At 48.2% G+C, this 18,575-nt stretch overlaps 1 protein-coding gene across 1 annotated transcript in view; it reads left to right on the plus strand.

The window, feature by feature from the left end:
- The window catches only part of LOC311245014 (disintegrin and metalloproteinase domain-containing protein 19-like), a gene marked incomplete at its 5' end in the record, with an annotated part of 148,091 nt that overhangs the window by 11,927 nt on the left and 117,589 nt on the right, over nucleotides 1-18,575 (plus strand). The window contains 3 exons of the mRNA XM_084334766.1: nucleotides 8,098-8,163; nucleotides 16,289-16,360; nucleotides 17,899-18,066. Of these exons, the coding sequence (XP_084190892.1) occupies nucleotides 8,098-8,163; nucleotides 16,289-16,360; nucleotides 17,899-18,066 (306 nt within the window). The remainder of the gene's footprint in view (nucleotides 1-8,097; nucleotides 8,164-16,288; nucleotides 16,361-17,898; nucleotides 18,067-18,575) is intronic.

Here is an 18,575-nt window from a genome sequence, read left to right on the forward strand (position 1 = left end):
GGATCACGTAATCCCATATACGTCCATATCTCTGGTCCAACGCTACCAGCGCTGCGGTGTATGGGGTCGTGGAACTGGCGTAGGCGAGCGCTATGTTGTGCGCGCGGGGTACCTTTAAATGCTTCAGTAGTATCGCGTATTTATGGCGTTCATCAATGACATCCACCAACATTGTCTCCAGACACATGCAGAGCTCCGTATACTGGGCCCGGTTCTCCTGGGTGAAGTCTGGTACCATAGGTGTGCCAATGTATGACGCGGATTGTTGATACATCGGCGAGCGTTGGGGGAGAGGCCTCCTAGGCGAGTCTCCTCCTGCTCCTTGGCGTGGGCTGGTACCGGCTGTGTACCATGGCCCGCTGGTCCAGGTGCTGTTCCGCGGTGCGGGTCGTGCGTCGTGCTCACCCGTGAATAGCGTCGGGGGTCTGTAGTGCAGCTCCGCGGGGGTATAGCCTGGGCTGTACTGGACCTCCTGGTCCGGTAGAGTACTGTGCTGTCGTCGGGCGTGGTTCTCCTCCTCTTCCTCTTCGTCTTCCGTTAGGTCATCCAGGGCTTGTAGTCTCTGATTTAGCCTCTCCGCAGTGTATGCTGCTCCTTCCCGGTGGCTGGGTCTCGCTTGGACCGGTTGGGGAAGGGGGTCTGCGGGGGGTATAAACCTCGTCTGTTGGTCAAGTTCAGGGTCGCTTACTCGGCTAGGGGATGCCGCCCTGGAGTGATGTCTAGACGAGTTCCTGGAGCCTCTGGTGGAGGGAGGGGGTGTTGTCCTTCTGATCAGCTGTTCTATTAGTTGCGCTTGTGCTCTGTCGCGCTCGGCTTCGCGCTTGGTGAGATCCGATTCTCTCTGGGCACCGGTGGCGGCGCGCTGGGCGTCGGCCCGGTCTCTTGCCATATTCTCTTCCATCTGAATGCGTCTTATTTCCAGGCGTATGTGCTCTTCTTCGCTCCGTTGCTGTATCTGCAATCGATCGCGTTCACCCTGGAGTCTATCGCGTTCAGTAGAGGCTTTCAGGCTGACGAGGAATGCCTGTTGTAGTGTCCTCTCTGCCTCGCTGGGAGAAGACGGTTGTATAGGGGAGCCGTCCCTTGGGGTACTCCGTGCGGAGTCTTGGAGCTCTATCTCCACGGTGCTCTCCTCATCTTCTTCCGTGCCGAGTTCTCTCTCGGTAGTGTTGTCTTCCTCCCGGGACTCGTCGGGGACTACTTCTTCGGTATTGGCGGGGTGTAAAGTCATGTCTGGTTCCCCCTGGTCCCCACCGTGAGCTGGGTCAGTTACGTTAGAACCCATAGGGGCCTCTATGGTCGGGGTAGCCTGGTCGTTAGGGTTAGACATAAATTTACTTTCTAGTTTTACCGCGTTTACTGTTGGTAGAAGACTAGGTTGTTGACTGACAGCGTAAGCCTCTAGGTACTGAGGGAGCTGTCGTTTGCGCCGCGGGCGTTGTTGGTTAGGAGGATCGTTTCGTGGAGTGTTCATCATAGGCCATTTTAATATTAATAACACTATATTAATATTACACTGATTACCATCCGGCTCGAAGGGCCAATTGTAACTGAGGGGTACAATTCCCTGACTGTATTGTTAGATATGATACTTACTACCACTACCTCTTGTACTTTAGACTCTGGCCACCCAGTACTAGGTATAAATAATTATGATAAACACTCCCACCTGATGAAACGGATCCAACACAAATGTACCAAGTCGAAAGTCTGCGTTTAATAATAATACATAGCAAAGGGTATGTACAACGATCACTTAATTACATTTATGATTTGAAATAGTATGCACTTTTATGGCAAATGAGTATTCGTAGGTAGATCAATATCGAATGTCCAATCTCTGATTGCGCAGGAAGCAAATATACAACCTGGAATATTTAGGGAACAATAGCAATGATACTTGAATGATTATATAGCTGGATACACTAGGGGAAGGTTCCGACTGCTTGTAGGACAGCTGGAGGGGGGGGGGTAGAGTCTGGCTGTATCCCGTCTGGCCAAGGGTATCCTGGGAGAGCCCACAGTCGTGCGACCCGGTGCCCAGCGATCCTCGATCCACAGATGAAAGCAGTTGGACTCTCTGTGGCCGGCGTCCTCCGGTCCACGATGGAGAGACGTGAGGCGACCTCGTCGTGTAGAGCGTCTTCTCACCTGTCGTCCTCTCCGGGGGGGGTATTTCCAACACACCGCAGTGTTGGCCTTTATCCATAGAATAATCAAAGTACTCAAAGCATAATCCAAGCCGGGGAAGGCTAGCCGTCTCGGTAGAATAATCCAATATACAGGTCCACTCGCTCTTTGGCCTGGAGCTCCTCGGGTGCAGCTTCACGTGGGGTCAACCACCCTGGATAAGCGTCCAGCTGATGCCCGAAACGATGGGGGTGCTGATCACTATAGAACTCTTACCGCACGAGGCACTACATATGAATAGACTATTATTAGCTTAATAGAATACGTCCAACTCGACGATATAGTGCCAAATATGACTATTCAAATATTAATATACACGATGTCTCAATGCCGATACTGGGCCGAATTGGCCTTACTGCCCACACGTGGTTCGCGGGGAGGCTTTTGCGTCTGTCACTCTGTTGGAGGGTAAGGAACTGGACTAAAAGAAAGCTCTACTTTAATAGCGCAGCATATATACGCACTATGAACAAATAGTACCATTAGTGGTGCGGTAGACATATTCCTACGCGGAACTAGGACTTGTCCATACATGTTGAGCGGTACGATTGAACCTGGTCTGAGGGGTATGGCGACCTGGCACCAAGGTCTCGTCCAATGGTAGAATGGAGACTATTATGGGATGTTCAGTAGACTAGAAGGGATATTCAATGCATATTGTACAAGGAATATACAAGGGATATCAGGGGATATACGAATACAATTAAATATATATATATAAATAAATATATATATTCGGTTTAATCTGATCCTTCAGAACAAATATAAATCATATTAACAACAAAAATGTGTTCCATCTTCATGTCAGATGATTTTCAAAAAGGTGCATGAGTCGATGCAAAAAAAGAACAAGCAAATATACTGCGGAAAGTTCAGAACGTTGAAGATTTTTCACTCCATAGATTAATCTAGATTCATTTATTTTAATGCTTTAATTCATTTAAATTAATCTCCAAATTTAAAGCTTTAATTTTGACAGCCCTAATAATAACATACCCTCCGTGGATGATGAGGGCGCATCCTTGATTACATGGTTCCGCTCAGAACTGGTGGAAACGTGGGAAGGTTCTCTAGATGGCACCAAGGTTCCAAGAATCCTGACCAGAACCAGCTCAAGAACCAGAACTCATCTGGTGGAAAGCGGCTGTCTCTGTAGCCTGGGACCTCTCTCTCTCTCTTTCTTTGTCTCACTCCTCCTGTCTCTCTCTCTTTTTGTCTCTCTCGTTGTATCACTCTCTCTGTATCTCTCTCTCGCTCTGTCTGTCTGTCTCTCTCTCTCTCTCTCTCTTTGTCTCACTCTGTATCTCGCTCTATCTCCCTCTCCCCCTGTCTGTCTCTCTCTCTCTCTTTGTCTCACTCTCTGTATCTCGCTCTATCTCCCTCTCCCCCTGTCTGTCTCTCTCTCTCTCTTTGTCTCACTCTCTCTGTATCTCGCTCTATCTCCCTCTCCCCCTGTCTGTCTGTCTCTCTCTCCCTCTATCTATCTTTGTCTCGCTCTCTGTATCTCTCTCTCCCTCTATCTCTCTTTGTCTCGCTCTCTGTATCTCTCTCTCCCTCTCTCCCTCTATCTCTCTTTGTCTCGCTCTCTGTATCTCTCTCTCCCTCTCTCCATCTATCTCTCTTTGTCTCGCTCTCTCTGTATCTCTCTCTCTCTCTCCCAGTTTCCCTCAAGTGCCAGACCTTAACCGTGGGCCATTATGTAGAAAATGTCACCCGTAGCAGCAGTCCCCCTAGTGGCATCAGCCTCTCGAATAAACAACGAGATGGGTGTGTGTGTATGTGTGTGTGTGTGTGTGTGTGTGTGTGTGTGTGTGTGTGTGTGTGTGTGTGTGTGTGTGTGTGTGTGTGTGTGTGTGTGCGCGCGCGCGTGTGTGTGTGTGTGTGTGTGTGTGTGTGTGTGTGTGTGTGTGTGTGTGTGTGTGTGTGTGTGTGTGTGTGTGTGTGTGTGTGTGTGCGGGTGCGGGTGTGTGAGGAGATAGCATGCACAGTACACTGACAACATGTATAGCCCCCTGGCTGTGTGTGACGTGTGTGTGTGTGTGTGTGTGTGTGTGTGTGTGTGTGTGTGTGTGTGTGTGTGTGTGTGTGTGTGTGTGTGTGTGTGTGTGTGTGTGTGTGTGTGTGTGTGTGTGTGTGTGTGTGTGTGTGTGTGTGTGTGTGTGTGTGTGTGTGTGTGTGTGTGTGTGTGTGTGTGTGTGTGTGTGTGTGTGTGTGTGTGTGTGTGTGTGTGTGTGTGTGTGTGTGTGTGTGTGCATGTGCGCATGTGTGTGTGCACCCTAGGGGACAGCAGGGCTCCACAGGCATCCATAACGGTACCTCCCCCACTCCTCAGTCCAGACCGGCCGAGGTGCCAATCACCCCTCCCTCTCGTAAATCAATGGGTTTTAATTACAGCAGAGCCTGTCCCTAATGGCTGTAATCAAGTATTAGCAAAGTGTCAAATGAACGATTGACAGACATGGCCAATGGTCAAGCACAGCCGGGTTGGCTGGCTGAGAGGTGTCTAACAAAGAGGGGTTTTATTTTCATTTCTTTTTTGGTCTGTGAGCCATCTGTTGTTTCCGCTTGCTATTCGTCCACGTTGTCGTTGTGGATGTTAGCTGACGCCTCGCCTGCGTTCTGCATGAATTTAGCTTTTCTCTTTTCCAAATGAGCCAAAGGCTAGGAAGATATGGGAAGCACATATCACACAGATAATAAAAACACTCTCCAGCGATACCAGATAATAAAAACACTCTCCAGTGATACCAGATAATAAAAACACTCTCCAGTGATACCAGTTAATAAAACACTCTCCAGCGATACCAGATAAAAAAAAACACTCTCCAGTGATACCAGATAATAAAAACACTCCAGTGATACCAGATAATAAAACACTCTCCAGTGATACCAGATAATAAAAACACTCTCCAGTGAAACCAGATAATAAAAACACTCTCCAGCGAAACCAGATAATAAAACCACTCTCCAGGTGATACCAGATAATAAGAACACTCTCCAGCGAAACCAGATAATAAAACCACTCTCCAGGTGATACCAGATAATAAGAACACTCCAGCGACAGAACGTCGAAATGATCAGAAATTTATATTTCCAAGCAATAGAAGGATGACCATGTCTCTACCGATGACAGCTGTCAACAAAAGCTGATAGGCCTATCTCATGAAATCACATGGCACTTTCCTTGCGTATTAATTCCATAATAGGGATTAACGTTTTGCTAGTGCAGCATTAACTGAATAATTCTAGTCTATGGAGCCTCTTCATGTGAGCAGTGCATATTTATATCCTAAATCAAATCAAATTAAATCAAATGTATTTGTATAGCCCGAGATCACATGGAATAGCCCCCATGGGCTGTACAAGTCTTCTTGTGCAAGTCAAGAAGAAGCATCACAATAGATCAAAAACAAAAAGCCACCATAAAATCCAAATATGCGACACTCCCAGACTTTCCTGGGTCTGCTGAAGGGGTGCAGCCCACGTTACGATAGAGGTTTCTGATAAGATCACATTTTGTACTTTGGATTCATTCAATATGATTTTCTTTTTTAAGTGGCAACCCTAATATAGCCTGTATATGGGTGCTTCAAAGCCAGCAGCTGCACAGTGGCAGAGAAGCAGGCACTACAGAGGGTGGTGAGGTCTGCACAGAGGACCATCGGATGCAGCTTACCAGACATCTCTGACATTTACAACAACTGATGCACGGACAGAGCAATCCGCATCATGCGTGACCCCACCCACCCTGCACACGGACTGTTTACCCCCCACCCACCCTGCACACGGACTGTTTACCCCCCACCCACCCTGCACACGGACTGTTTACCCCCCACCCACCCTGCACATGGACTGTTTACCCCCCACCCACCCTGCACATGGACTGTTTACCCCCCTCCCTTCAGGCAGGAGGCTGCGCAGCATCCGGGCAAGAACCACCAGGCTGAAGAATGCTGTGAGACTACTGAACAGTTCATCGCAGCTCATCACTGCCGTGCCTCTGCACACTGCACCGTAGCACTGTATGGCACCTATTCTCTATTTTTTTTTTTTTTTACTTTTTCTCCTTATTTTAAATTTTTTTCCCATCCCAATTTTGTATTTCCAATTCTTCCCTCCCCTGTCTTGAACGTTGCTAGACTATGCCTCCCACTGGTCGGCTGTAGTGAGGATAGAAGCCTTGCATCACGTGTCCCCTCCGGTACACAAGGAGGCAGCCTGTCGCATCTTTTCACTGCAACAGCTCGAACTCTCAGTGGCGAGGAGTAACGCGTGGGAGGCTCACGCTGCCCCGATACTTCCTGTTTCCGCCGCACCGGCGTCACCCAACCGACCTGTAGGAGTCGCTGTCCACAACGTTCAATCCCCACCCACCGGCTTTCCCACCCTCTAACACTTGCCAATTGTGTTAGTATGACGGCCGGCCAAGCCGGTAGCAACGCCGAGAGCTGGGCTCGATACCAGCATATCCTGCGTTAGTGCCGAGCGCCTTGCCCACTGCGCCACTCAGCCGCCCCCTATTCTCTCCTTTAATCAGTTAATCAAAGGTTTTATTGAACTAAATCAGTTTTATTGAATTAGACTAGGTTTTTATTGAATGGATTCGTTTCCTATTGAATTAATTTGTTTTTGTATTGAATGATTTGTTTTTACTGGATTTTTATTTAATCGGTTTGTATGTCTATCGTGAGGATCAGTATTTATTTTAGTATTTTATTCTAGTTATTTAGTATTTAATGGCTATAACCGAGACCTGAGTGGTGTATTTCGTGCTTCCATGTCACATGGGGAAATGACAATAAACATGACTTTGACTTTGACTTTGACTTGAGAAGCGACTGGAGATGAGAACAAGGGGGAGGAAAGGGAGAGCAGATGCTTCCACCGTCTCTGTGTTCAGGGCATAGAATCGTACAGGAAAAGGTTCGCAAGACCCCAGAGGACGTAACGCACAGTGGCTGGGGAGGTAGAGCAGTCGTCTGGTAATCCAGAGCTTCCCGGTTCGATTCTCGCTCCTCCCGTTCTTCCAGCTTGTCGGTGTGTCCTTGGGCAAGACATTTTTTGTTTTGTTTACACTTGTTTTACGTACTTGACTTTCTATTTTATACTTATATTATACTATTTTACACTATCTTGTTATTTTATCTAGCACACTCTCAGGAGCAAAACAGAAAGATGCAAAAGTATTGTGTATTTCTGTATGACAACTAATAAAGAAACTTGAAACTTGAAGACACTTAACCCCTAATTGCTCCAGAGGAGCAGGTTGGCACCTCTGCCGTCGGTGTGCGAATGTGTGAGTGAATGGGTAAAAAAAAATTTGAGGAACAAATTGTAAAGCGCTTTGGATAAAAGCTGCTATATAAATGCACCATTTCATTTACCATTTACAGTTGACTAGGTGGTCCTTAATGTGGCCCGGGACACATTTGCGTACACACTGCTAACAGAACGTGGCCATATGAGCCTCAGACCTCCTCTGAATGTGATCTGAGCGATTGGATCTCAATGGCTCTGTTCACACTGCAAAGTGGCCCAAATTTGATTTCTTTGCTCATATGTGACTCAGATCAGATTTTCTGATCTTTTCCATTCTGATTTGGGCCACACTTTCATAATGTGGTCCTAAATCATATACAGGTCTGATTTAAAAATATATATATAAAAAATTGCAATGCGACCTCAGTCTGAACAGTCAGTTTGTGCATGTGGGTCAGGTCAGCTCAGGAAGAGCCAGAGAGTCGTCGATGCATCTTGGGTTCGTTCACACCTGTATTAAGTGGAAACGGCCTCCATGTGACACTTTTTCCCCTCAAGTGTAGTTGTGAAGTATTGTAACCATGGTTACAATAACATCCTTGTTTCCACATAAAAACCCTCCTCATGCATTGTCTCCCCCCCCCCCAGGTTAAACGGAATGCCTGGGGCACCACCAAGTACATGGAGCTCTACATCGTGGCAGACAGCACGCTGGTAAGCTAACAGTATCCTCTACTCTAATAACCCCTGTACACTGGGCACAGGTTAAGGGTACACGAGCGCGCGTGTCACGATGACTGTGACGTCAACCGGACCACTAAATGGACCTAATGGTATTTTTTTGCAATTATCTCATCTGCCCCTAATGGAGAGAGGGAGAGCGAGAGGGAGAGAGGAGAGAGAGAGAGAGAGAGATGGGGAGGGAGAGGGAGAGATACAGATAGAGAGAGAGAGAGCTCATTACCCTCTTAAATAGACAGAGTCCTCTCTTAAATAGACAGAGTCCGCTCTTAATATTAAATAGACAGAGTCCTCTCTTAAATAGACAGAGTCCTCTCTTAAATAGACAGAGTCCTCTCTTAAATAGACAGAGTCCTCTCTTAAATAGACAGAGTCCTCTCTTAAATAGACAGAGTCCGCTCTTAATATTAAATAGACAGAGTCCTCTCTTAAATAGACAGAGTCCGCTCTTAATATTAAATAGACAGAGTCCTCTCTTAAATAGACAGAGTCCTCTCTTAAATAGACAGAGTCCTCTCTTAAATAGACACAGAGTCCTCTCTTAAATAGACACAGAGTCCTCTCTTAAATAGACACAGAGTCCTCTCTTAAATAGACACAGAGTCCTCTCTTAAATAGACACAGAGTCCTCTCTTAAATAGACACAGAGTCCTCTCTTAAATAGACACAGCGTCCTCTCTTAAATAGACAGAGTCCTCTCTTAAATAGACACAGAGTCCTCTCTTAAATAGACAGAGTCCTCTCTTAAATAGACACAGAGTCCTCTCTTAAATAGACACAGAGTCCTCTCTTAAATAGACAGAGTCCTCTCTTAAATAGACACAGAGTCCTCTCTTAAATAGACAGAGTCCTCTCTTAAATAGACAGAGTCCTCTCTTAAATAGACACAGAGTCCTCTCTTAAATAGACACAGAGTCCTCTCTTAAATAGACACAGAGTCCTCTCTTAAATAGACAGAGTCCTCTCTTAAATAGACAGAGTCCTCTCTTAAATAGACAGAGTCCGCTCTTAATATTAAATAGACAGAGTCCTCTCTTAAATAGACAGAGTCCTCTCTTAAATAGACAGAGTCCTCTCTTAAATAGACAGAGTCCTCTCTTAAATAGACAGAGTCCTCTCTTAAATAGACACAGAGTCCTCTCTTAAATAGACAGAGTCCTCTCTTAAATAGACAGAGTCCTCTCTTAAATAGACACAGAGTCCTCTCTTAAATAGACAGAGTCCTCTCTTAAATAGACACAGAGTCCTCTCTTAAATAGACACAGAGTCCTCTCAAAAATAGACACAGAGTCCTCTCTTAAATAGACACAGAGTCCTCTCTTAAATAGACACAGAGCCCTCTCTTAAATAGACAGAGTCCTCTCTTAAATAGACACAGAGCCCTCTCTTAAATAGACAGAGTCCTCTCTTAAATAGACACAGAGTCCTCTCTTAAATAGACAGAGTCCTCTCTTAAATAGACACAGAGTCCTCTCTTAAATAGACACAGAGTCCTCTCTTAAATAGACAGAGTCCTCTCTTAAATAGACAGAGTCCTCTCTTAAATAGACGCAGAGTCCTCTCTTAAATAGACACAGAGTCCTCTCTTAAATAGACAGAGTCCTCTCTTAAATAGACAGAGTCCTCTCTTAAATAGACGCAGAGTCCTCTCTTAAATAGACACAGAGTCCTCTCTTAAATAGACAGAGTCCTCTCTTAAATAGACACAGAGTCCTCTCTTAAATAGACAGAGTCCTCTCTTAAATAGACACAGAGTCCTCTCTTAAATAGACAGAGTCCTCTCTTAAATAGACACAGAGTCCTCTCTTAAATAGACACAGAGTCCTCTCTTAAATAGACACAGAGTCCTCTCTTAAATAGACACAGAGTCCTCTCTTAAATAGACACAGAGTCCTCTCTTAAATAGACACAGAGTCCTCTCTTAAATAGATACAGAGTCCTCTCTTAAATAGACAGAGTCCTCTCTTAAATAGACACAGAGTGCTCTCTTAAATAGACACAGAGTCCTCTCTTAAATAGACACAGAGTCCTCTCTTAAATAGACACAGAGTCCTCTCTTAAATAGACAGAGTCCTCTCTTAAATAGACAGAGTCCTCTCTTAAATAGACACAGAGTCCTCTCTTAAATAGACACAGAGTCCTCTCTTAAATAGACACAGAGTCCTCTCTTAAATAGACACAGAGTCCTCTCTTAAATAGACACAGAGTCCTCTCTTAAATAGACACAGAGTCCTCTCTTAAATAGACACAGAGTCCCGCCAATGAGATGTTATGTCTTCATATTTCATAAAAGTCCATTTTGGAGATTCCGCTTGGCCGCCGTCTGATTCAACGTCGGCACGGTAACGGTGCACCTGGTGACGAGTGTTTTCCACCCACTCTATATATAAATACATACAGCAACCCTGTAATTATGATGATGGAGTGGAATGAATTGTCAACGTGTGACTCTTCCTTTTATTTAAAATGTTTATGTTTATCCAAGGGCACTTTTAAAATGATTTTGTTTTAATAAAATTATTTAGCGTATTTATGTAGGTATGTATTTATTTATTTATAATGTATGTATGTACAGTATGTACATAGGCTGCGGGTGAGCCACAGTCTAGGTAATTTGTTATGGTTTGTAACCGACCCCAATCGCACAACACAAGACAGGTATGAGAGTAAGCCAAGAACTGGGCATTTATTGAAAACACAGAAACGGCACTGTCCCTTTAAGGGAGAACACAAATTACTGGATAACAAGAAGGGAAAGGTAAGTGCCTTTAAGAGGCGAGCTGGCTAAGGGGAAGGCTAAGGGAAGGCTAAAGGAACAGGGCCGGGGCAAGGGACAAGGAAGGAAAACAGGGAGGACTAGGAGGACTAGAGAGGGGAGAACAGGGACAGAGGCCCGCGGAGGCGGGCTGGGGAGAGGGAGGACTGGAGGACTTGAGTGGGGAAAACAGGGACAGAGGCCCGCGGAGGCGGGCTGGGGAGAGGGAGGACTGGAAGGACTAGACAGGGAGGACTAGGAGGACTAGAGAAAAACAGGGTAAGGCCTAGGAACAGGGCGAGGGCTGGAGCTGCATACTGGGACAGAGAAAACAGACAACGCTTGGGATAAGCATTAATGAATGTTGCTGCTCTGCAGCTTCTCCCGGGATGGTTAGTCTGGGGAAGCAGGTGGGTACGTCAGAGCCGCTCTGCAGACTTATCTCGGCAGATCTCCGAGGTGGGTAAACGGGACCGAGAGGGAGAGAGGGAGTGGGTTAGCTCAGAGTACAATGGGGAAACAGAGCAGGTGACAGGAGAGGTGACTTGTCCCAAAAACAGAGTAATCCAAGTGACAGAATCTTCTGTGTATATACACACTGTGAGTAACGTCTGGAGTGAAGAGCGCGTCTGCTGCGCGGAGGTCTGGATGCGCGTCTGGGCGTCTGCTGCGTGGAGGTCTGGATGCGCGTCAGGACGTCTGCTGCGCGGAGGTCTGAAGTGGATCACTGGGATACCTCCCGTGGAAGTTTAGAGAGCGCAGTCCAGTGTCTCCCTCAGGCAACGGCGACAGGAGGCGAAGGCTGGAGCGCATCTCACGCCGGAGATGAAAACAGCATAAACAGACAGAGGACCTCCCGAAGGAGTCTTGGTGATAGAGAATATGATACGGAATGATACGGCACGACCTGACAAGGGACAGAGGGGAAGAGCGAGGTACTTAAAGCCCACAGGGGAACTAATTAGAATAAACATCAGGTGCGTGAAGGTAATTGATACTTGAACTAAAAGTGTGTGTTCGGCACCAGACCAATCAAACACATAATGACAGGTAGTCCAAGGGTGTGGCTGCTGAAGAGAAAACGAGAGTAACGAACGCGAGGGTGGGGGCTAGTGAGGTGAGGAGAATGCAATTGATAACAGAAAACTAAGGAACAGAGCGAGTAGGCTTAAAGGAACAGAGCGAGTAGGCTTAAAGGAACAGAGCGAGTAGGTGAGCAATGGACAAAACCTCACAGTACCCCCCCCTCCACGGGAGCCACCCGGCGACCCAAAAATACAGACAGAGTGGCAGGGGACAAAACAAGGCAACAAAACAAAAAGTACTGGGCCAAGCCAGCAGGGGAAGCCACAACAAAAGTGGGGCTAACAACTGGGGCAGGGTAGCCGAGGGGTAACCAGGGAAGCCGAGGGGTAAACAGAGGAGCTGAGGGGTAACCAGAGGAGCTGAGGGGTAACCATGGTAGCTGAGGGGTAACTAGAGGAGCTGAGGGGTAACCATGGTAGCTGAGGGGTAACTAGAGGAGCACCGGGAAGGGGCAAGCAGAGGGAAAGGGTAGCTGCCAGGGCACAGAAAGCTACAGGGCCAATGCTAGCTGTACTGCTACATTAACATAGAGGCTGCGCTAGCTGCCGGAGCTAGGCTGGCAGACAGGGCTGGACCAGCATGAGAGAACAAGCTAGCTGGAAGGACAGTCCTAGCCGAGAGGAACTGACCTTGCTAGCTGAAGGGGCAGTCCTAGCAGTGGGAGCAAACTGACCTTGCTAGCTGAAGGGGCAGTCCTAGCAGTGGGAGAAAAAACTGACATTGCTAGCTGAAGGGGCAGTCCTAGCAGTGGGAGATAACTGACCTTGCTAGCTGAAGGGGCAGTCCTAGCAGTGGGGCAAACTGACCTTGCTAGCTGAAGCGGCAGTTCTAGCAGAGGGAGGAAACTGACCTTGCTAGCTGAAGCGGCAGTTCTAGCAGAGGGAGGAAACTGACCTTGCTAGCTGAAAGGGCAGTCCTAGCAGTGGGAAAACTGACCTTGCTAGCTGAAAGGGCAGTCCTAGCAGTGGGAAAAACTCTGACCTTGCTAGCTGAAAAGGCAGTCCTAGCAGTGGGAAAAACTGACCTTGCTAGCTGAAAGGGCAGTCCTAGCAGTGGGAAAACTGACCTTGCTAGCTGAAAGGGCAGTCCTAGCAGTGGGAAAAACTGACCTTGCTAGCTGAAAGGGCAGTCCTAGCAGTGGGAAAAAACTACACAAAAAGTGGAGGCCATGCAGAGGGACCGGGTTAGCTGCCTGGGCATGGCTAGCTACAGGGCCTATGCTAGCTGCAAGGCCTGCATTAACATAGAGGCTGTGCTAACAGCCGGGGCTAAGCTAGCAGGCTGGGGCCATGCTGAGGGACTGGGTTAGCTGCCAGGGCATGGCTAGCTACAGGGCCCATGCCAGCAGCAAGGGCTGCATTAACATAGAGGCTGTGCTAGCAGCCGGGGCTAAGCTAGCAGACTGGGGCCATGCTGAGGGACTGGGTTAGCTGCCAGGGCATGGCTAGCTACAGGGCCCATGCCAGCAGCAAGGGCTGCATTAACATAGAGGCTGTGCTAGCAGCCGGGGCTAAGCTAGCAGACAGGGGCCCTGCTGAGGGACTGGGTTAGCTGCCTGGGCATGGCTAGCTACAGGGCCTATGCCAGCAGCAAGGGCTGCATTAACATAGAGGCTGTGCTAGCAGCCGGGGCTAAGCTAGCAGACAGGGGCCCTGCTGAGGGACTGGGTTAGCTGCCTGGGCATGGCTAGCTACAGGGCCTATGCCAGCAGCAAGGGCTGCATTAACATAGAGGCTGTGCTAGCAGCCGGGGCAAAGCTAGCAGACAGGGGCCATGCTGGTAGTAGAGGCCTAACAAGCTGCAGGGGAGCTAAAGAGGCTAACAGGGAAGCAAACAGGGCTAACAGGGGAGCACTAAACAGGCTAAACAGGGGAGCTAACAGGGGAGCTAACAGGGGAGAACTAACAAGCTAACAAAAAAAAAGGGCAAACTCAACATACACCGTCTGTGCTGGCTGGGGTCGTCGATTGGTCGGGTCGTACTGTTATGGTTTGTAACCGACCCCAATCGCACAACACAAGACAGGTATGAGAGTAAGCCAAGAACTGGGCATTTATTGAAAACACACAGAAACGGCACTGTCCCTTTAAGGGAGAACACAAATTACTGGATAACAAGAAGGGAAAGGTAAGTGCCTTTAAGAGGCGAGCTGGCTAAGGGGAAGGCTAAGGGAAGGCTAAAGGAACAGGGCCGGGGCAAGGGACAAGGAAGGAAAACAGGGAGGACTAGGAGGACTAGAGAGGGGAGAACAGGGACAGAGGCCCGCGGAGGCGGGCTGGGGACAGGGAGGACTAGGAGGACTAGAGTGGGGAAACAGGGACAGAGGCCCGCGGAGGCGGGCTGGGGAGAGGGAGGACTGGAGGACTTGAGTGGGGAAAACAGGGACAGAGGCCCGCGGAGGCGGGCTGGGGAGAGGGAGGACTGGAAGGACTAGACAGGGAGGACTAGGAGGACTAGAGAAAAACAGGGTAAGGCCTAGGAACAGGGCGAGGGCTGGAGCTGCATACTGGGACAGAGAAAACAGACAACGCTTGGGATAAGCATTAATGAATGTTGCTGCTCTGCAGCTTCTCCCGGGATGGTTAGTCTGGGGAAGCAGGTGGGTACATCAGAGCCGCTCTGCAGACTTATCTCGGCAGATCTCCGAGGTGGGTAAACGGGACCGAGAGGGAGAGAGGGAGTGGGTTAGCTCAGAGTACAATGGGGAAACAGAGCAGGTGACAGGAGAGGTGACTTGTCCCAAAAACAGAGTAATCCAAGTGACAGAATCTTCGGTGTATATACACACTGTGAGTAACGTCCCAAACACCATCCACGTGATAGAATCTTCGGTGCAAATAAACACTGTGAGCGAAGTCCCAAATACAAATCCAAGTGATAATATCTTCGGTGTGTATACACACAGTGAGCGATGTAAAGGCCAAATATTATCCCAATGAACAGACCAAAAAGCTGACGCTGGGTGAGTGACAGTCTGACAAAAAGCTGGATCTCTTCAGTGTCTTTAAACACACGAAAAACGAATAGGATAAAAGACATAAAAGTCATAAAAACTCACCCAGGCGCTGTGCGTAAAGAGAGTCGGATCAAAACGGGGCGAGCGCGTCGCCACGGGGAAACGGGTTGTCCAAGCGGAGGTCTGAGTGGTGCGCGACTGCTTGGAGTACGCGCCGGTACGAAGGGCGCATCTGGCGCGGAGGTCTGAGTGGTGCACGACTGCTTGGAGTACGCGCCGGTACGGAGGGCGCATCTGGCGCGGAGGTCTGAGGGGTGCGCGTCTGCTTGGAGTATGCGCCGGTACGGAGGACGCATCTGGAGTGCGTCTGAATGCGCGTCAGGAGTGAAGAGCGCGTCTGCGCGGAAGAGCGCGCCGGCTCGGAGAGACGCATCCTCCCGTAGAGTATTAGGAAGCGATGCGCGTCTGGAGTGAAGAGCGCGTCTGCTGCGCGGAGGTCTGGATGCGCGTCTGGGCGTCTGCTGCGCGGAGGTCTGGATGCGCGTCAGGACGTCTGCTGCGCGGAGGTCTGAAGTGGATCACTGGGTTACCTCCCGTGGAAGTTTAGAGAGCGCAGTCCAGTGTCTCCCTCAGGCAACGGCGACAGGAGGCGAAGGCTGGAGCGCATCTCACGCCGGAGATGAAAACAGCATAAACAGACAGAGGACCTCCCGAAGGAGTCTTGGTGATAGAGAATATGATACGGAATGATACGGCACGACCCGACAAGGGACAGAGGGGAAGAGCGAGGTACTTAAAGCCCACAGGGGAACTAATTAGAATAAACATCAGGTGCGTGAAGGTAATTGATACTTGAACTAAAAGTGTGTGTTCGGCACCAGACCAATCAAACACATAATGACAGGTAGTCCAAGGGTGTGGCTGCTGAAGAGAAAACGAGAGTAACGAACGCGAGGGTGGGGGCTAGTGAGGTGAGGAGAATGCAATTGATAACAGAAAACTAAGGAACAGAGCGAGTAGGCTTAAAGGAACAGAGCGAGTAGGCTTAAAGGAACAGAGCGAGTAGGTGAGCAATGGACAAAACCTCACATAATTAATGGGAAACACTGATATGTATGTAATGTATGTATCTATGTATTTATAATTTATGTATGTATGTATGTATGTATGTATGTATGTATGTATGTATGTATGTATGTATGTATGTATGTATGTATGTATGTATGTATGTATGCTATACATTTATGTATTTATTTAGAATTTTGTGCCACTAATACTTTCCCATCTCTCCTTTCATCCAGTATAAGAGACAGAATAAGGACTATCAGAAAACAAAACTGAGGATAATGGAAATTGCCAATTACGTGGATAAGGTGAGCCGACGTCTTTCCTCTCCTCCTCCACCAGCCGCCCTCCAGCACAGCAATTCGGTGGCGAATAAACGGCAGCTCAGATTGGGTGTCAAACTAACAGATATCGTACAGAGGCTTTAATCGGACTCGCCGATCAACCATCGTGGTGTTAGCTCTTACTAGTATCCATTTCTCATTCCATCCGTCACTAATCTACTTTGTCCTGCCGGTGGGTGGGGCCGGCCCTGTGCGGTTGCCCTGGGAGATGGTTAAAGTTAATGGAGATGACGTGCCTATTGGACAATGGGAAACGAACAGCGGGCTGAAGACGAGGCCCTTGTCCAGGACGCTTAACCCCACAGTTATTTAATCTGTGCGTTTCCTTAGCAGCGTCTGCAGACAGACACACACAATACAGCAGGAGATTGGAGGAGAAACATTGGCTTCTGTGACCAGACTCTGTTATGGGGACTTACACAGTGTGTGTGTGTGTGTGTGTGTGTGTGTGTGTGTGTTGTGTGTGTTGTGTGTGTTGTGTGTGTTGTGTGTGTTGTGTGTGTGTGTGTGTGTGTGTGTGTGGGGGGGGGGGGGGGGGGGGGGTGTGTGTGTGTGTGTGTGTGCGTGCCTGCCTGCCTGCCTGCCTGCCTGCCTGCCTGCCTGCCCGCCTGTCTGTCTGTCTGTCTGTCTGTCTGTCTGTCTGTCTGTCTGTCTGTCTGTCTGTCTGTCTGTCTGTCTGTCTGTCTGTCTGTCTGTCTGGTTGTCTGTCTGTCTGTCTGTCTGTCTGTCTGTCTGTCTGTCTGTCTGTCTGTCTGTCTGTCTGTCTGTCTGTCTGTCTGTCTGTCTGTCTGTCTGTCTGGTTGTCTGTCTGTCTGTCTGTCTGTCTGTCTGTCTGTCTGTCTTGTGTGTGTGCATGTGTGTCTGTGTGTGTGTGTGTGTGTGTGTGTACGTCTGTCTACATACATGTGCTCTCTAGTTTTACAGGGCTCTGATCAGTCTGGTTGTGTGGACAGACAGAGATTAGTGTATCAAATAATCAACTAAAATGTACTTGACTCGGTAGTTCTACAGGGCTCTGAACATCTGAGTCCCTCTGATCAGTCTGGAGGTGTGGTGGTGTGGGACTCCCTTCCCCCATCTCGTTGATGATCTCCCTCTACCCATCTTTCCTTTCTACCCCCATCCCTCCCCCCATTCCTTCCTACCCCCCTTCCCCACCTTTCCATAATGTCCCCAAAATTTCACGACACCCCTATAAGTTGTGTATTCCTGTGACCCCCCCCCCTTCCAGTTTTGTATGTTTAAAGATGTTTCAAGATCCGGCGAGGGGTCTCTCTGTTGGCGGTGTCTTAGCTAAACGCCTTGTTGAGAGTCATCTAGCCTAACTCTTAATATTTTGTATTGATACTTTGATTGGGTTAATAAATCGTATTAACCGGGTCTATTTTGACGGAGTAATTTATTAGCTTCGGCTATTTTCCACCACAGTGGACAAGAGATTAATGTATCAAATAATCAACTAAACTTCACTTGACTTGTGTAGTCACATGTGTGCTCCGTAGTTCTACAGGGCTCTGAACATCCGAGTGCCTCTGATTGGTCTGGAGGTGTGGACCGAGCGGGACCAGTGCATCGTGACGGAGGAGCCCAACGCCACCCTGTGGTCCTTCCTGCAGTGGAGGCAGAAGCTCAAGTCCCGGAAGAAGCACGACAACGCACAGCTGCTCACGTGAGTGATGGAGAACACAATGTCGTCGTGTCGAGTCAAGTGCACCGCTGTATATTCCAGTATAGAAAAGACGGTTGAACACAGACGTGTGTACACTGTAAAAAATATTTTAAAAAAAAACTGTAAATGTCTGACAGCAACGGTTGCCAAATACTTACTGTCAAATTGCAGTAAAATACCCAAATTAAAATAAAGTGGAAAATGTACAGATATGTTTATTTGACATATAATTCAATGTAATTTAACATTATTAACTCAATGGCTGCCAACAACGAGTGTACTCGTTATAGCCCACCAATCGAATAACGCCAACGAGTATACTCGCTGTTGGATCGTTATTTCTTTTATTCGCTATTTCCATTCATAATTCATCCTGGTATGCTGTGGTACTGTGTGCCAATGTGTCTGAGATCGCAACCGTCCGATACCGCCGCCTGGTGGTATGCGGCCGATGTTGCACTCCCTTTGTGTCTCTGTGTGTGGGGCTGTGCGTCATTGAAAGTCATCATC

This window comes from Notolepis coatsorum, assembly GCF_963971535.1.
Source record: "Notolepis coatsorum genome assembly, chromosome: 1".
NCBI classification, from domain to species: Eukaryota; Metazoa; Chordata; class Actinopteri; order Aulopiformes; family Paralepididae; genus Notolepis; species Notolepis coatsorum.